This window comes from Euprymna scolopes, chromosome 10 (genome assembly GCF_053919585.1).
Source record: "Euprymna scolopes isolate OS-2025 chromosome 10, ASM5391958v1, whole genome shotgun sequence".
Classification (NCBI taxonomy): domain Eukaryota; kingdom Metazoa; phylum Mollusca; class Cephalopoda; order Sepiida; family Sepiolidae; genus Euprymna; species Euprymna scolopes.
The window spans coordinates 158,516,355-158,535,656 of record NC_136491.1 but is presented as its reverse complement, the minus strand read 5'-3'; the positions used below and the strand labels follow the sequence as shown (position 1 = coordinate 158,535,656).

Below are 19,302 nucleotides of genomic sequence, written 5' to 3'. Positions count from 1 at the left end.
CATAACAGAAAGCCTCACCTTATGGTATTCTCTATCTTTCAAACGGAGGGATGCTATACAATGTCCTAAGGTACTGGATGAATGGGAACTGCTAGCCATGAAGATTCGTTCAGTACTTGGCGAGATAGCGAGCCCCAGCTTCTTAACTTGGTCCGGGTGTATAAAGTTTTCAGTGCTACCGGTGTCTATGAGTATTTTTACCGTTTTACCCCTTATTCTCCCACATAATGTCGAACGAGACAGGCTTTCCGAAAAATTATGAGTAGAGAGAGAAGCGATAATAGACTTACCGGGGTTGATAGCAGCGGCGGCGGCGACGACGGCAGACGACGGCAGACGACTTGCAAACACGTGCGAAATGCCCTTTTTTATTACAGTTCTTACAGAAGGCGTTTCGCGCGGGACACTCAGATCTGTTGTGCTTCCCTCTTCCACAGAAGTAACAGCGTGCGACAGCGGCTACTATCCGTTCGGGTGTGGAGGGTGCGGTGATGTTTGTTTCCTCGGCTCGGGTAGACGCGCTTACGGCATTCGTTCGAGAATAGGACGCTAATTGTTTCTGAGCCGTTTCCATAACGAGTGCCTCCTGGTTGTAAGCGGCTTTTAAGTCCAGCGAACCATTCTCTAAAAGTCTTTGTCGAATATAGTTCGATGACATTCCATTTATAAATGCGTCTCGAACGTATTCATCTCTCGCTTGCATCTCCGAGACGGCACGAAATTCACAATCCTTGGCAAGCGTTTTTAACGACTGTAAATATTGGTCGATGCTTTCGTCCGTTTGTTGACGGCGTGTGGCCAAAAGATGCCTACAAAAGATGCTATTTTTAGGCTGAATAAAAATGGTGTCCAGTATGTCCATCGCGGAATTAAAACAGTCCACGTCAGTTGGAGAGACGAGATTAACGAGGAGGCTGAATTTAAGCCTGTCAGTCAGAGGAGTTTGTTGAGTTTCACCGGCAGCGTCGAGAAAGATGGCAAACGATTTTTTCCAATGTGTCCAGATATCTGCGGCGTCGGGTTGGCTGGGATCTAGATGTAGCCGTTCTGGTTTTAAATATTAAAACCAACACAAAGTCAAGTATCTGCAGAATGTCTTCTTGGTTCCTCCTCTTCTCTTTTCTCTCTCCCAACAATCGAACACAGCATATAATAACAAAACTCTAAAGCACGTCTGACAGCACTGACTTCTGCCAACAGTCACCCCTCCTCTTAACAACACAGGCTTTTTATATCGCAAAATCGTTCACCTCTATTTGCATATTCTTCTAACTCACGTGATCACTACTCTATAAATAAGAGTCTTGACCGTTTCTTTTCTTTCTTTTTATTTATTTTTGGTGACCGACCCGCACGTGGTCTATCCAGGTAAGTCACGCATTTCTCCACACTCCCCCCTGATCTCATGATCACAAACAGGACATGCGGGCAATCGTCGTTGGCGGGTACTCCTTCGAAGAATTGGGGGCAGTACTTCCTCATTGCTGTTTTCTTCATTACCACCATCATTACTACCAGTCTGTTCCATTATCCCGTCTCGTGGTTCCATAGGCGGTGTCTCACAATCAGGGCAGAGGGGCAGTATCCGTCTTTGTCGGGTACTTCTCCGAAGAATCGGAGGCGTCATCTCCTCGGTATGCTCCATCATCCCTTCTCGCGGGGTTTCGCAATCACGGGGGGTGGGCAGTATTCGTCTCTGTCGAGTATTTCGATGAGGCATTACTTCCTTGTGTCCATCGCTCTCCTCACTATTGTCATCAGTATGTCCCATCATTCCCTCATCTGGTTCTGTTGGTGGTGTTTCTATGCTCACCTGAAGGGGCAGTAAGTGATCAGGATCATCTCTGAACGGTGTGTGATCCTCCTCATCGTCCTCAGAATCAGAAGAGGTATAACAAGGGCGGATATCTTTTACGTGACGTGGTATGCCACCAATCAACATGGTCTGAGGACTTATGATTTCGTCTATTTTTCCCCGGAAAAATTTCGTAGTGCACCCAGCATTTGGGGGTTTTATCCAAACAAGGTCTCCCACCTGATATGGTGTATTGACAACACTCACCACTGATGGTATGGCATCAACTCCTTTCACACGCTGTTCATATTGGTAAATCCCATTGGCTGGTGCAGTTGCTGGTGTTGCATTGTCCTTGGGTGTTATATTATACCAGTACACAGCTTCTGGAATAGAGCACTGCGTCCTGGCTGCAATTCTTTTGATGGTGCGGTGACACCGTTCTGCTATACCATTACCCTCGGGATAATATGCACACCGATAATGCATTTTAATCCCCCATTCGTGCACGAATTTCTGAAATTCTTGACATCGAAATGTGGCGGCATTATCAGTCAGAATTTCACTCGGGGCACCACGTTCAAAAAAGACGGCTCTCAACTGTTGTATAATGCTGGCTGCATCCTGTCGTGTCAACAGGCGCCATATTGTGAAACGCGTCGGGCCACAATCCGTCATGGTCAAAAAATGTTTGTCCCCATAATGTGTTATGTCCATCCCTACTCGCTGCCAGTTGCCCTCCACCTCAAGCTTCCCTTTTTGCCATTGGGATGGTGCCGGATCAATTCTCTGACACTCTTCACACGAACGTATGGCTGCTTTCACTGATGCTTTTGTAGTTGCAGGGCATACCCTTCGGACAAAATATGCAGTCCTCTGAATTCCAGGATGTCCAATCTGCTGGTGTATCATACGGATCTGGTCAGGTGTTAATTGATCCGTTACAGTCGCGCATGTTTGTTGTTGAAGATCGGATCCCTGCCTCATTGCATCGATCCACCTCTTTGGTACTCGAGTCAAGCTATCAGCCAAATTCTGCATCGACGAGACTAACGTAATGTCTACCTGCAAGCTGTATTCGTCAACTAGACGCTTAATTATTGCTAGTCTCCTTCGTACTAGCATTTCACTTGCAGCTCTAGTCTTAACTCGAGCCTTTCCAGTCAAGGTGTCGGTTAACCAATGGTAAACACACAATGAGTCAGTGTGGAGATGCACAACATTAGTCTGCCATTGCAATGCGAGATTAAGACCTTTTAACGTGGCATCAAGTTCTGCCAAATTTATATGTTGGGCATCATTTTTCGGACGAAGCCAGCATGCATCTTCCACAACAACACCTAGTTGCTCCAACACGACACCTGTAGCCAACGAACTTGCGTCAACCCATGCATTTAGTTCGTTTCCAGACACTTGCCACTCACCCCGGGCAGGGTCATTCCTATGCACTCTGGACAACATCTCAGCCATCATTTGTTGGAGAGAATCATCATCCGCAACATCGTCCCATCCTTTTGTTACTGTAGTCACTCGTCTTTTCACCACTCCTGTTGCCGATCGGAGCCATCCACAGACAGGTAGATGTCCTACCAATTTACCACAGATAGAAAACACAGTACGTCTTGTTAATACATTGGGTAACTTTGGAAGTGGGCTCCCTCGTTTCCATCGCAACGTATTGCCCTCCTCCCAGACCTCGAGGCCTAGCACGGGCACTCCATCCTTTAGGCGCTTAGGGTCTTTGCTTATTAACCCAAACGCTTTCAGTTTTATTCGAACTGCATCCGCAGACATTATGTCCTCATTAACATAGATGTCATCTATGTAGGCTGAAGCAGCTTTTGCTGTGGTCTCATCCTGCATCAAAACAGTTTTAATAATGGTTGTCATAATCAAGGGTGCTACGTTTAGGCCAAAACCCAAACGTGTCAAACAATATAGTTTTCCCTTGAGTAGTACTGTCTTAAACGGCCATAATGACTCATGGACACGTATCTGCAGGTAGGCCCTCTTTAGATCCAGAAGTGCTACATTGCTCCCTTTTTGACGCCACTCTCTCAGTTTAGCAGCGCACACATCTGCGTTTCCGGTAAACGCATCAACATGCCGATTCAACTCTCGGTAATCCATTACGGGACGAATTTTTTCTTTGGTAGGTTGTTCAACAGCCATGAGCGGAATTAATCCCTTGGGTGGTCCCAGACGTTCCTGTGTGTATGGTATTAACCAACCGTTGTCAATCCACATCTGAAGTTCTTCTTCATATGCGGCCTTATTCTTGGTAGAAACTGCATACTCTGGAATCGTGTTGCACAGCCGATCTGGTTCCTGGCCCATGGCCCATTTCCACTTTGCAGTCCACACCCTTTCGTTGTCATCAAATGTAGCACAGAAGTCCTTTTCTTCAATCGACATGGTTGCACAGACGTCTTTACCTTCTCCAAGCCTGATACCTCTAGCTGCTGTGATTGTAACGCCTCCTAGTGCTTGTATTGCATCAATTCCAAGCAACATGTCGTAGCCAAGGGGTTTCTCCTGCATCACCAGAACGTCAACTTTAGCTGTGTCACCCTTCTCAGTGCGGATTGTGACTGTCCCTTCACCACAACATACCCGTGATAAGCCATTGATGGTCATAACGCCGACTGGGTTCCTCCGCCACACCGGACAGCAATGGGCACTAACTATAGACCGGGAACACCCCGTGTCTATAAGTGCTGAACACTGCACATCATCAAGTTTAACGCTAATGACAGGCAATCCTGTGTTTATTGGTTGGCAGGGGGCAAGGGTAGCGATAGTACCTTGCCCCCAACTTCGTTTCCCGAACAGTTGCGAGATATGTGCCCAAACTTATTGCAGCGATAGCATTGCACTGGTCTCTTTGATTGTGGATATACACCTCTCCTATCACTCCGGCACTCTTTAGCAAAATGATTGGCCTCCCCACATTTATAGCACACTGGGGTGGCATGCTTATTACTATCTGGAAGAGAGTCCACATTGCCTCCATGTCGAAAACGAGCTGCTGCTGCAATTGGTTCCTGTTCCTTACAGATGTTTCGAGCTCGGGCCAATAACTCATCAGTTGACAATTCATCGATTCTTGATGATGCCCGCAACAGTTTACTGACCTCCTCGGGTAGGCCTACCAAAAAAGCACAGCTTAATATTTTATCGTTGACCCCACCAAACGGTACAGATAATTTTCGCAGGTCGGCTAGGTACACGTCGACTGTTTCCTTGGGTTGAAGTGTCCGGCTCGTGAACTGTTGCCACGCAACAAATGGATCTGTACCAAACGCTGTATACAGGCTCTGCTTGATTTCATCCCAGTCTGGTTCATCCCCGAGTTGTTGGTAGACTGCATAGGCCCCTCCGGTTAGCCTCAAAGGGATAACTGTGGCTGGTTCTTTAATTTTGCACAGTTTACAGATTTTCTCTGCCTTTTCAATCCATTCAACGACAGCCGGTCCAGTGGTAGATCCGTCGAACTCGGGTATTAAGCGAATGTCGAATCTGTCCATTGTTAGTAACCGCACACTAAGCGCCGAAATAGCTTAAAACCAACACAAAGTCAAGTATCTGCAGAATGTCTTCTTGGTTCCTCCTCTTCTCTTTTCTCTCTCCCAACAATCGAACACAGCATATAATAACAAAACTCTAAAGCACGTCTGACAGCACTGACTTCTGCCAACAGTCGCCCCTCCTCTTAACAACACAGGCTTTTTATATCGCAAAATCGTTCACCTCTATTTGCATATTCTTCTAACTCACGTGATCACTACTCTATAAATAAGAGTCTTGACCGTTTCTTTTCTTTCTTTTTATTTATTTTTGGTGACCGACCCGCACGTGGTCTATCCAGGTAAGTCACGCATTTCTCCACAAATATTTCTCCATAGTGAGGAGAGGATTTAGTTCAATAAATTGTGATGAAAAGGGAGACCAACGAGAACAGAATAAGGCAAAGAGTGGAGTAACTGCTCAAGTGGGCTTTATTGAACTAAATCCTCACATGAGGAGTCCATGAGAGAAGCGTGCGTACCACGAGGAGACTCTCGAAAAAGGAGGAATCGGGTAAAGGGAGGGGGGCTGTACAGGAAGTAAGAAAAGGGAGATAATCAACGGATGTTGATGGGAGAGTTCTTCTGATTTCACCACAGAAGGGGTGTTCCAAAAGTAATCCTTTTTTTATTACATTTTCACCCCAAACAAGGCACATTGCCACTTTGGTGTAGGGGGCTACTATAAGGGGCAACAACTACTGGGGTACTATGTTGGTATTTGGGTAGCAAGACGTCGGTTCACGTTGCAATTGAACTTCTGCAGGTCAGTACAGTTGGGGAAGCAGTGGCCTGGAATGGAATTCCAGAGTTTAGCGGTTCTGGAGAAGAAACTACTGGAGTAAAAAGATCTTTTACATCTAGGGATTTCTAATGTGTGGGGGTGGGATTTAGCTGCCTGTCGGATTTGTCGAGGGTGTCTACGTCGTAGGGGCACAAGTATCTGCAGTTCGCCAGAGCATTCACCATTAAAATACTTGTAGAACAGGCAGAGGGATGCAACATTACGTCGATGGGACAGAGGCTGAAGCTTAGATGCCAGTTCAGGGCCTATCAGATTTGCGACTCTCTTTTGAACCTTGTCAAGGAGCGAGAGACTAGTAGCAGATGCACCAGCCCAAATGTGAAAGCAATACCCCATAGATGGGCGAATGGTGGCCTTATAGAGGTACAGGATACTTTTGGGTGTTAGTAGTTTTCTAGCACGGTAGAGAGAGCCTACCTTCTTCACAGCGGCCCTGGCAACTCTTTCAATGTAATTGTTCCAACTCATGTTTCCTGTGAACGCTATGCCGAGCAGTTTGAAAGATGTACTCTCAGATAAAGAGTCACTGGCCATTGCTATTGGTGGCAGAGAAGGTTTCTTGTAATTATTGAAGAAAACCAGTTTAGTCTTGGCAGCATTGAATGTAACCATCCATTTTGTCCCCATTCCACTACAGATTGGAGGTCATCCTCTAGTGTTTTTGCCATTTCTTTAGATATATGTTCATTTGTTTTCCTGCGATGCCTGTTATAGAGTGTGGTGTCATCAGCATATATACGCATCTCAGAGGCAATTTTGTCGGGGAGGTCATTAATGAATATTAGGAAAAATAGAGGTCCAAGGATAGACCCCTGAGGCACTCCCGCATTTATATCATATTGTTTAGATGTACGACCGTCGATGGCAACCTGGATTTTTCTCTTATCTAAGAAGGATTTAATTATGTTAAGTATTCTACCAGTGATACCGTATGCTCTAATTTTCCTGAGGAGACCCTCATGCCATATCCTGTCAAAAGCCTTAAATATATCTAGAGCTACTGCTCTAGATGAATGGTATATACGTTCAAAGATTACAGTGAGGATGTTTGCTGTAGAACGGGCTTGTCTACATCCATATTGTTTGTCAGTCAGAAGTTTAGCATCTGTAAGGTGATGGACTAGAGCATGGTTAATTAAGGTCGCAAATATTTTAGCGAAAAGTGGGAGGAGGCTAATGGGGCGATAATTAGATGGGCCAGTTCTTTCACCAGAATTCCTGAATACTGGTACGACAGAAGCAGTTTTCCAACAGTCCGGAAAGCAAGATTCATTAAGGCATTTGTTGTAGAGTTTGGAGAGAACTGGAGCTACTTCGGCTGAGCACTTTTTTAATAGCACAGCTGGGATGAGATCGGGTCACATGGTTTTGAAGTGTCAAGGTTTTTTAAAATTCAACTTGATTGAACGGTAAGCAACTGATCGACTTTAATATAAAAATGAATAAATTTGAACAAAATTGATTGCTTTTTTAACTAGGTATCAATAATTGGACTAAATCGCGTACGGAATGAACTTTTATATGTAGAGTTGGTTTGGAAACTATATTGCTTAAAAATACAGGGGAAATTCTCAATCCACTATAATCTATATATAAGACGAAAGTTCTATAATGTTTATTCTTAATCTAACGGATATATGTTTGCGCATATTTTTTTTTGAATAATAATACATTTTAAAATATATATGAAATTAACTCTCACTAATAAGACACATTTATTTGTCCAACATATTTTAAATCAGTTTTAAAATTATTATTTCGTTTTCTGTTTTCGTGTTTTATTGTTTGTTGAAAATGTGTAAAATTAGAAAATAATCTCCAGATATTCGAGAATATAGATACATATAAAATAGCACATGCATTTACGTTTAAAATAAATAAAAAAACAAATATTTTATATCAATAAATACAAAACATCCGATAAGTTTATATACGATTCATTTAAAACAATATTTACTTTCTGTTTAATATAGAATTTATATAATTGATCAAATTAAAATTATTTTACATTTCAATATTCTTTGTATCTGACTCTATCTTGCTCACGCAACTCTGTTGGGAACTTGAGTAAGTGGATGGTTCTATCGGCCACTCCAAAACAAGTCAAGCTAGTCTTGAACAATATCAATATTTTGTTTTGAAGACAAGCCTGTAAGAATAATAAAAAATATGTTGTTCTTATTGTTGACAATTCTGACTCGTGCTATATATTTATTAAAGCGACTTTGAAATTTGCTTTTTTTGTTCCTTAGATAAGATTAAATTTTGAGAAGAATTCTTCTTTTGAATTTCTATCATTGTTTGGTCGCTGACTTCGGGTTTTTTCTTAGTTTGTAGATCTCATTGAGATGACAAATTGCCGTTTAACAGAATTTCCAAATTGCATTTTTTTTTACACAGTGATCACCACTTATCAAGGTCCGGAAGCCACTCAGGGATAAGGGTTATTGCAAGTACATTACGTTAGTGTGGAGATTTGATGAAGTGTTTACTTAAGGGGGCGGTTCATTAGGAATTTGTTAACGTTGAACTTGAAGACATCCAAGTTGTAGTCCGGTGGGAAGCAGGCAGACGGAACAGAGTTCCACAGGCGTGCAGTTCTAAGAAAGAAGCTTTGTTCATGGAATCCTCGTTTTGATTTAGGCACAGATATAGAGTGGGGGAAATTTTTCACAGTGGATTCAGCTAGACGGGTGTTTTTCGTGAAAGATTGGCGAGGGGGGACCAGAGATTGGAGTTCAGACGAGCACCTGCCATGAAAATAACGATAAAACAAGGATAGGCTCGCAACGTCTCTTCTGTGAGAGAGGGGTTGCAGGGTAGAGAAAAGGGCATCCCCCACTAAACCACGAAGTCTATTTTGTACTCTGTCAAGGCAGGATAGGCTGTTTTTAGCAGCTCCTGCCCAGATATGGCAGCAGTATTCCATCCTTGGACGTACTTGGCTTTTATATAGATAGAGAATTGCATCAGTAGTGAGATATCTTCTGGAGCGGTAGAAGGATCTCACCATCTTTCCAGCGACCTTGGCAACAGACTTGATGTACGTATTCCATTTCAGATCAGGAGTAAAGGTCAAACCCAGAAGCTTGTCAAAACACGGGGCCTCACCCAGACGAGAGCCATCCATCACAATTGATGCCAGCTGGGGATCAGAGCGTTGATGATGTAAGGATAGGAGGTTGGTTTTGGATGCATTAAAGGTAACTAGCCACATCTTCCCCCACTGAACCACGCGCTCGAGATCAGAGGAGAGAGAATCAGAGAGAACTTTGTCATTTACAGCCTTTGATGTGTTGCCGTAGATGGTCGTGTCATCAGCATAGATGTCAACGAATGATTTAAGTATGTGTTTAGGGAGCTCATTGATGTAGATCAGGAAGAGAGTTGGGCCCAGGATTGACCCCTGAGGGACTCCAGCATTTATATTGCAGGCCTCCAATTTTTGTCCATCTACCACTACTCTTATGAGCCTATCGGAGAGAAATGATTTAATGATTGAGAAAACATTTCCAGTTTTATTGAGAGATGATTTTATGATTCGTTACATTATTCAATTCGTATCTTTTTTTGGTTATTTATGATTCTTAGGATTGGTCAAGCAATAAAAGACCTTTAAAAAAGGTGGACCTTAATTATGGTCCCAAATATGTAAATGTGTCTTATTTTAAAATTAGCATGTCTAAGGATTTTCAGGAAGTGAAATAATAATCATACGATATTGTAAGCCAAACGTTTTAAAACAGCATCACATCAAATGTTTTTTATTCTGAAAATCATCCCTTTCCAAACTCATAAGTTATCAATTTTAATCTGACATAAAATTTCAAATCACACAATTCGGTGATTTAATAACATTTAAATCATCTTTTGATAAATCTATTAACATCCAAGAACGATTTCCCCTAGTTTACTCTTCAAATCTAATGTATGATTTTGTAAATTTCAAACAACATTCCTTCAAACTGTTCTTTTCGTTTTTAAAATGAATTTAGATCTTACCAACCCAACATGAAACATGAGACCATTTTGGTGTCTGTAATATTGCATCAATTGTTTCTATAAAATAAGTTTCAATATGTGAAAGGGTTTGAAAGGAATTTCGCACGAATGATTATTTCACAAACTGATATTATACCAACAAGGAATCAGATACGCCCTGCTCTTGTGTATTGGGGGGATGTTTAAATGACCGCGTATATAAGGTACCAAATTAACGTGTGTTGTATATCGTGTGTGTTGCTGTTATTATCTACATTCGTATTTATATTTATATTTTCTTGATTTATTAGCGGGTCATATATGTATTTACGTTGTGTTGGTTGGGTTATTGACTATTGTACTCGTCCTAATTGTCTAATTTAGCCCGTGACTCGCGGAGGCGTTGGTGCGACCGTGTCAGAACATATAATACACGTAATATATAACGACATACCTGTTTCAAGACCCAAGACGATGAGAAATTTTATGTATTTTATTCACTCACAGGTATTCGTTATAGCAGAACAGAGTGATCAAGGATATTTGACTTGGGTGTTCTTTTGTCTATATTCTGACGCCCCATCTCCCTCATGGGGAGACTCATTTTTGGCCTACCTGTCTTCCTCGGTGTCTCCAACTGCCAATTATGCTTGCGCAAACCGGAATACGTGACATATGACACGCCACTTGTAGTCTCCGTTCGCATCTTCTGGTGCAAACTTGACTGGTCACAGAGTTTGACATGTCAAAATATGACTTCAATTCTATGTTGTCCGCTCATCACTAGATAGATAGATAGATAGATTAATAAACAGATAATGTACTGCTTCTGCCGGGCTTTACTCTAATAGTACTATAACACAGGGATGTATTCTGTCTTTTCTTGACAGATTACTAAATCCATTTTGAAATCTAGTGAGTATGATTATCTTGTTCTTTACAGACCCTTTCTCGGAGGAAGGACGTTATTGGATCATTGTAAGACATTCAAAGCAAGACATCTCTTATTACTACAACGAAAAAGAACTTTCCTTTTTCCTCCATGTGCTTAGCACAAAGCAGGATTCTCATGAACATGTTCCTTCAATAAAATTCCCGTTTGTGCAACACATTATCCTGGGTGTGTTTTAATTTTAGTCACATGACTCGAAATAATAGACATTTGAAATGTTATAATCAATTTCATTTTCAGCGCTAACGAAAACCCACGCATAAAACGTAGAGATATCCATTGCTTTATTCAACCAGTAACAAGTGCAGTTAAGAAGTACGTGTTGAAAGGCATCAATAAATAATATATATTTAAAATTGAAATATGTTTTCTCCTTTTTCCATGAATATCAAACATCTCAGCGCGGAAATAAAAATTTCAGCTTTCATTATTAATGCTGGCCCCACAGGCGCGCAGCAGCACACACTGCGTTTTCCGACATTATTCATCATAAATAAAACCTATGAGATATAGAGACAGCATAAAAAGCCAAGTTCAGCAAAACATTTTAATCAAACACTGTTTTTCAATACAGCTAAAACATGTGAGTTGGTGAAAATGCATGTATTATATACAGTAGAAATAATAAATATATGGTTAGGGTACACGAAGAAAGGGTGTCAGTCGCTGGATTGAAATTATTTCCCCCCCCCGTATTATTTGCATATATTTATGTAGTGAAAATTGTTTGAATAAAATTAATTCATTAGTTAGTTAGTTAGTTAGTAGATGGAATTAATAATTTTATAATTTACATAAAAATTAATAATTTTATTATATCATAATTAGGATCATTTAATTCTTTCTAACTCAACAATAAACAACAACATATGCAAATAATAAATAAAATATTTATCAATATTCAAATTTTATTTTTAGCTGCAATATTTTAAGTCTAAAAAATTCTTATTTTTTACTTTACTAGAATATCTTGTTCTTTACTTTTCCAGGTTGAATTTCTTGTCCTTTACTTTTCCAGGTTTAATAAAATCTTAAGAATATTACTTTTCATGCGCGCATTTTTCCATATAATCCATGATTTTTCCAGGCATTGCTATTGTATTAATATATAAATTTATAATATTTATTAATGATTGTCAAAAAAAAATTAGCTCTAAAAAACACATTTATGTAATATTTATCATTCAATCACAGTAGTTCCGAGTCAGGGTCTCTACCGAGACTACAGTTCATGAATTTGTGATCTGTATAGAGCATAAACTAACAAAAAAGAAGATGGCACTCGGTGTATTTTTAGATATCGTTGGAGCTTTTGACAACATACCCTTCAGTAGTATGTTCAAGTCGCTACGAGAACTCAATGTGCCACCAGTACTCATCCGATGGATTGAGTATATGGTGAGGCACAGAACAGTTCAAGTAGAACTACTGAGGGCAACTGTTAAAAGGGAAGTAGTTAAATGAAACCCCCAAAGTGGGGTTTTATCACCTTTACTATGGAACTGTATGCTGAATCCTCTTTTAAAGGAGTTTAAAAATAGGAATATTTATGCCCAGGCTGCTGCTGATGACATCGCAGTGCTGGTCGCGGGTTCAAAAGCATCATTGGTCAGACGCATTGCCAAAATGGGACTAGATTTTTCATCAAATGTGATAACGAAAAATTTGAGTTCATTCAAAGAATATGTATATCATTGAATTCATTAATATTTTTAATCGATAAATTCACCATTGTTTGCTATAAAATCATAAGGAGAGTTAAAAAAAAATTAGTTATTAAAAAAAAGTTCGGTTTTTTGATTATAAAAAAAAACGATACACGGGATTGTATTCAATGGTGTTATTGAATACAACAGAAAAAAAAATTACTGTTGTTTAGAGTTAAAATTTGTGTGAAAAAGAAAAAACAAACAACAAAAAAAAAGAAATTTATTTCTTTTGTTTTCATTTAATTTTACTCTATATATATAAAAAAAAAATCTCGCATTGTTCTTGGCTTTTAATTTTACCTTATAATTTTCTTCAACAATGCTTCAAGCAAACTACAATCTACTTATATATATATATATATGTGTGTATGTGTGTGTGTGTGTTTGTGTGTGTGTAGTAATCTACGCATACTTATTTAAATTTATGTAAAGAAAAAAGCCATAGAAAAACCTATTTGCACACACACACACACACACACACACACACACACACACACACACACACACACACACACACACACACATATATATATATCTATATCGAAATAAACTAAAAACTAAAGAGCTTATCATATGCCACCAACAGATAAGTACAAATATAAATATCTATCCATTGAACACGTCCCATCACAAAAACTAAAAACAATTGCAGCTAGTACATTTTTAACACTAATAAACAAATCCTTTTAACATCTAATAAAAATATAGCATAAGTAATTAACATATGCTCAAAATTAGCTACAATTTTCACAGAAAATAAACTACATATAAAAACAGCGCATCAATAAAAATGTGGAACAATGTATGATAATCGTTTGAAATAACAAATAAAATTAGTATATCAATCGATTTAAAGAAAACCAAAAAAAGGTGACCAGACGCTAAACAGATAAATAGATTAGACAGGAAATACACTGAAGATTATGAAGGAAAATTCACTTTGAGTATCCAGATAGATGGTACGAATACAAAGCGGTACCACTATTTGAAAATGGAAATTATAATGATGAAATCCTCTTGTACAAATAGATAAACCTATCCAAGCAAGGAGACTAGATATAATAGTTAACAAGAAGGAAAAGTTCTTCTATATTGTAGATTTTGCGGCTCCAGCAGCCACAATGTGATTATCAAGGGAAAGAGAAGCGAAGGAAATACATGGGATTGGCCTAAGAAGTAAAAGAAATATGGAAGAAAGTCAAGATGACATAATTGTAGAAGCACTAGGAACAATACTGAAAACTTCAGAAAAAGAATGGGAGAAGTTGGACTTAGAAATAATGCGAAAATATGCAATGGATAGCAATAATGAAAACAGCGGAAATCCCCCCCCTCAAAAAATCTTAGAATGCGTACACCAACCTACATAAATTGCTCTAACTTTAATGATGCAATAGGAATTGAACAACAACAAGAAGAACCCGACCAATGAGAACTAAATAAAAACCGAAACTGCAAAACACAATCCCTCACACCACTTCAAAAGGAAAATATATATATGATGGCGTCTACATCGGATGGCGCACAACAAAAAGAGTTGCGAAGTGTCCGAGAATACGAGAATGGAGAGAACTAATCAGACTTTCACTAGAAAAATGTGGACAGGCCTGTGGCCTTTGGGAGGCTTTCTGCCACTCAAATCTCAAGGAATACCAATGGCGGGAAATCAGTTCTAAGCGGTCGTTGAAATAACATGAAGTCACCCGCGCTGGCTGTTGAGAAAGGTAAAGAGTACTGGGAATCTGGGGAAGCCTGCTCTCTTTCAAGTCTTGCAAATTATGGATCGTGGAGATCAGTTTCATATCTTCAAGCACCCCAGGATTTAGAGAAATAATTCCTTTGTCCGTGCATTTAGAAATTTGCCCACAATGCATCACCAATTTCTTGTGGTGAGTTAAACCGAAGCATTCTGATGTCAAAGCTGTATTGGATGAACTGAGCAGCTGAGGGCTGGGGGTCAGCAATACAATTTTGTGTGCTATAATTTTCATTTCAATTATTGCATCTCAAAATTTTCCTTTCTAGATTATTCAACATGCTACTCTGATGGTTATTAACGGCATAAAAAACGTTGGAATTTCGGAAAGTTTTAGTATAGTTTTAGCAACTTTTGTACCCGTGAAAAGACCATTATAAGAACGAAAATTTGTAAATCTGAATTTCGATCGAAGAGGAAGTGCATTGTATTTGTTTGCAAAACAAAATCAATTCTGTTTATTTTTTTTAAAACGTTTCTCGTTATTTCCTCGAACAGTCTTCGTCGAAACATATTTTTTTAAAATTTTTATTTAACATTCCTTATCAAAATAGCGTTGGCATTCGAACTGGTATTGTATTTTGCTGAGATGTTTGGTTCTCGTTTGTGCATACTTGACTTTTGTAGATGTCACGCTTGATTTTATAACTAAATTTAGGGTAAATAATCATAACTTTGTAGTGCCTGAAATCCTATTGAATTTTTAACATGAAATGCTACACCAATAAATCGATCGTGAAATCTTACTCCTAGTCGACAGGTTCCTTCTTGATCAATTGTTGTTCTGCTGAAATCAATGAAACTTTTGCGATACCCATGCAGCCTTTTATATACTTGACTGCGAAAAAGTCGGCTTATAATACCTGTATAGACCTTACCATTGATGTCTATCTGCATTTGTCTGTCGCTAGTTTTTAACCATGCCTTTGTAGCAGTTGAGGGTAATTGCTGGACAGTTGGAAATATCTTCACTCGAACCATTAGCATTTCATTTTTGTCACCATATAGATTCTCCTGTTTTTGTGCCATTATGTTTTTGTGCCATTATGTTTTAACCATGCCTTTGTAGCAGTTGAGGGTAATTGCTGGACAGTTGGAAATGTATATCTTCACTCAAACCATTAGCATTACTATAATTTTTTGTCCTGTTTTTGTGCCATTATGTTTTTGTGCCATTATGTTTTTGTGCCATTATGCCATTCTTTTACGTGTTTTTATTTTCAATCTTGGAATATAAAACATTAGCAAAAAATTGTTGTTGTGCATCATGCACGATTTTTCTTTTGCTGTGCACTTTCATCGAGGATGTTCTTTGCCACAATTTCCACAATATATTGGCTTTTTATTGTTCTTAGTCTGATTCGCATGCGTATTTCTCTCTTCTACTGAGGTGCTTCAACGTGTTGTTTCTACTCTGAGTAGTGCTCTTGTTATACTGAAATCATACATTTTCTTAATTAAGGATTTCTGCACTGACTTTAAATAAATGCCGAATATAAAGAAATCAATTATAAGGATGCCTTCCACCATCTGGTTGTATTCACAGTGTTTGCTAATGTAGTGAAGCCGTTTCAAGAACAAGTGTGTCGATTCGTCTGAATGTTGTTTACATTGCAGCAGTTTGTGTCTTGCTATACGAAAATTCGATCTTGGGTTGGCATATTGTCTAAAGTATTCAATATATGTTTTCTTTTTCATTGTATCACTTATTTTCTATCCCTTGAAATCGGCTCACAATTTAAAAATATCTTAGCTTGGCGTCATCGTCAAAGTCAAACATGACAACTTCAAAATAAAGCTTGATTTGCCGAATACATCTGTTCATTGATTTGCCCAGATTTGCGCTGGATCAAGCTGTTGTTGTATTTGAGATGAAGCTCATAGATCTTGTTATATTTTATGGTAGAAAGATATTCGTATATTACCTTTTGTTTAATGCTTAGCACGCGATCATTTCTTTATCCTCGTGTAACAAAAACAATGTCACGTTTAATTAATTATTCCAATTCGTTTCATTTTTGTATACGCGTTTCCTTATGATCTCGATTATAACACCATGTTATGATATGGGATTCAATGGTTATGATGGCTGTGATAATAAATGGATAAGATGATAACTAGGTAAACACATGCTTTATTTAAGGATGTACCAAGGTTCAACTTTTTCAAGATGGGAATAACATTCTGGAATAAAGGTTGCTAAAAAGAAACCCGAGGTCTGTTGTATGTGGTAGAATTTTCGTTACAGCTTTCCGTCCAATATGATAAAGATGGGCTAAGTGTGATCCCTTATTGGCCAAATGTTATAACCTCACATAATGGTATTCGTCTCTTTTGTTGAAGGTATGGCCTCCATTTGTCTGGCAATAGACAAAGATGTTTATTCCGTTGTTTCTTTGTCGTTATATAAGAACATGCACCAGCTACGTTGTTTTGTGACATTTTGAAAACCAGACGATCTCGCGTAAATACATGTATAAAGAACAAACGCACATTCAATAAGACACTCGTTACATACGCTACACGTGTATATATGTACAGAATATATGCACACCCTAACGGGAATACAACATCTACAATATGGTCATCTCCAAATCTAATATTAATAAATAACCGTCGACCTTCCCTTTGGTTAATTAAATTGCAACCATTCTGTCCTTATAATTATATGTCATAAAAATTAAATATCCTTGTGCAGTAAGATTACAAAACAATTCTTTTTACATTCAAAAGCAACTCTTTTATCTTCAGACTTGAAGCACTGCTGAAACCATTCTTACGGATATCAAATCTGTTTGGTCCAAACTATTTCGGTCTTAAAGTACTAACTCCTCCCTCATTACGATAGGTAATCCCTTCAACTGTGCAAAAAACAAAACAAAACAAAAAACAAACAAACAAACAAACTATAACAACAATGGCGTAATTATTCCTGCGATAAAATCGACAAGATGGCGGATACGTATATCACGTGATACAAGAGAGAGAGTAAGAGTTATCCTCAACCCACACACTAAACACTAACTTCGTTTCGGATGCCAATTATCTCCGGCATAGAGACACTCAGTAAAGTCATTGCTATAATACCCAAGTAGTTATAGTATCCTATCAAAATAGTGTAGTGATTACAAGTGCAGGCTGTGGAGTCAGTATACTGGGTTCAAAGCCTGTCGGGTCTATTACATAATTTTCATTAATACCATCATAATATATATATAATATTTTAAGAAAATAAAGCTTAACATAAGAACTTTATTACATAATCAAGTAAATAATGGTTACAGAAAGAGGAATAAAGAGTAAAGCCCTTTAGGCCATGACATTTCGAAGCGGAATTATACAAAAGTAAATGTTATATATATATATGTATATGAAATGATTAAAAGAAAGAATACGACACAAACTTCACCCAATCTTATTATAAATTTATTTTAACCCAAGAAACAAACAACTATATTGGCGTGATGTGGCTAAGCTAATCAAATACCTCGATTTCAGCAAAGCAACTGCGCCTGACGCCATTCCTATTATAGAGCTCAAAAACCAGAACTAGCTTCCATACTTTTAAGAGAATTGTTTCCTAACACCCTGGAAACACCATAAGTATGCCCCGTATTAAAAATTCAAGTAATTGCCTATCTCCCTCTCAGTACAGACCAACCAGTCTCCTATGCATCATAAGTAAGTTGCTGGAATCTGTGTTAAATAGTGAAGTAGTCAACCACCTCAGCAAAAAATAATCTTCTTAGTGACATACAATATGGTCTCCGGTCTACAGCACATGTGCCAACAGTAATATCATAGGATTAGCAAATCTCTCGACGGAGGCTTCCTTTCTAGGGCAATTGCCCTTGATATATCCAAGGCCTTTGATAAGGTATGGCATAAAGGTCTACACAAAATCTCCAGCTACGGTATAGCTAAAAATGTCTTTTCAATTATTAAATCATTTCTGTCTGTGGTTAATAGCAGAAATCAAGCAGACATCAGAAGCTCACAGTGTTAATGCTGCAGTCGCTAAGGGGTTCATCCTGAACCCAACTCTCTTCCTAAACTACATCAATGATCTTCCAAATCACACCCTAAGATCATTCATAGACATTTATGCTGACAACAGTACCATCTATGGCAGCACTTCAAAGGCCGTAAACGACCAAGTTCTCTCTGATTCTCTCTCCTCTTATCCTGATAACGTGGTGCAACGAGGAAAGAGGTGGCTGGTTATTTGTAATGCATCTAAAACCAAACTTTTATCTTTTCAGCATCAACGCCTCCACTGACATCAATTGAAATGAATGGTTCTCATCTTGGGGAGGCCCCATGTTTTGACAAGCTTCTAGGTATTACTTTTACTCCAGATCTGAGATGGAACACGTACATTACATCCAATGAATCTTGATTTTGACTTTAATATTGATTCTTATTTTGTCTGATGAGATAGTCTCTCAGAATTGAGATTTCATGGAAACATATATACACATATGCAACCAACAACTTTTGTATAATATACATACTATATACTTAGTTTCTCCTCCATCGAATACTCTTTTATAAACACAGAGTTTTTGGTGGATCTGCATCTAGGAAACCAAACTATATATATATATATATATATATATATATATATATATATTGTGTACAGAAAGTTGTTAGTTGAGACAGATCATTGGTACCGTCGGTTTCAAGCCCGATAATAAGGCCCGTTTAAGGTATCCTTATCAAGCTCTCTTCAGCCAAT

At 38.7% G+C, this 19,302-nt stretch overlaps 1 protein-coding gene across 1 annotated transcript; it reads right to left on the bottom strand.

The window, feature by feature from the left end:
• Window positions 1-286: 286 nt before the first annotated feature.
• On the bottom strand, window positions 287-15,593 carry LOC145286563 (uncharacterized). Its single transcript, XM_080135448.1, has 2 exons — window positions 15,443-15,593; window positions 287-1,047 (listed from the first exon to the last, which is right to left on the bottom strand). Exons 1-2 carry the CDS (start codon window positions 15,591-15,593, stop codon window positions 287-289), a joined length of 912 nt encoding a protein of 303 aa, XP_079991574.1.
• Window positions 15,594-19,302: the final 3,709 nt, after the last annotated feature.

Excerpts from the sequence above, each read along its gene's own strand:
- LOC145286563 (XM_080135448.1), bottom strand. The coding sequence starts at position 15,593 with ATGGCACAAAAACAGGAGAATCTATATGGTGACAAAAATGAAATGCTA. Across the intron at positions 1,048-15,442 it reads AATGCAGATAGACATCAATG|AACGGCTACATCTAGATCCC; the intron begins GTAAGGTCTATA and ends ATTTAAAACCAG.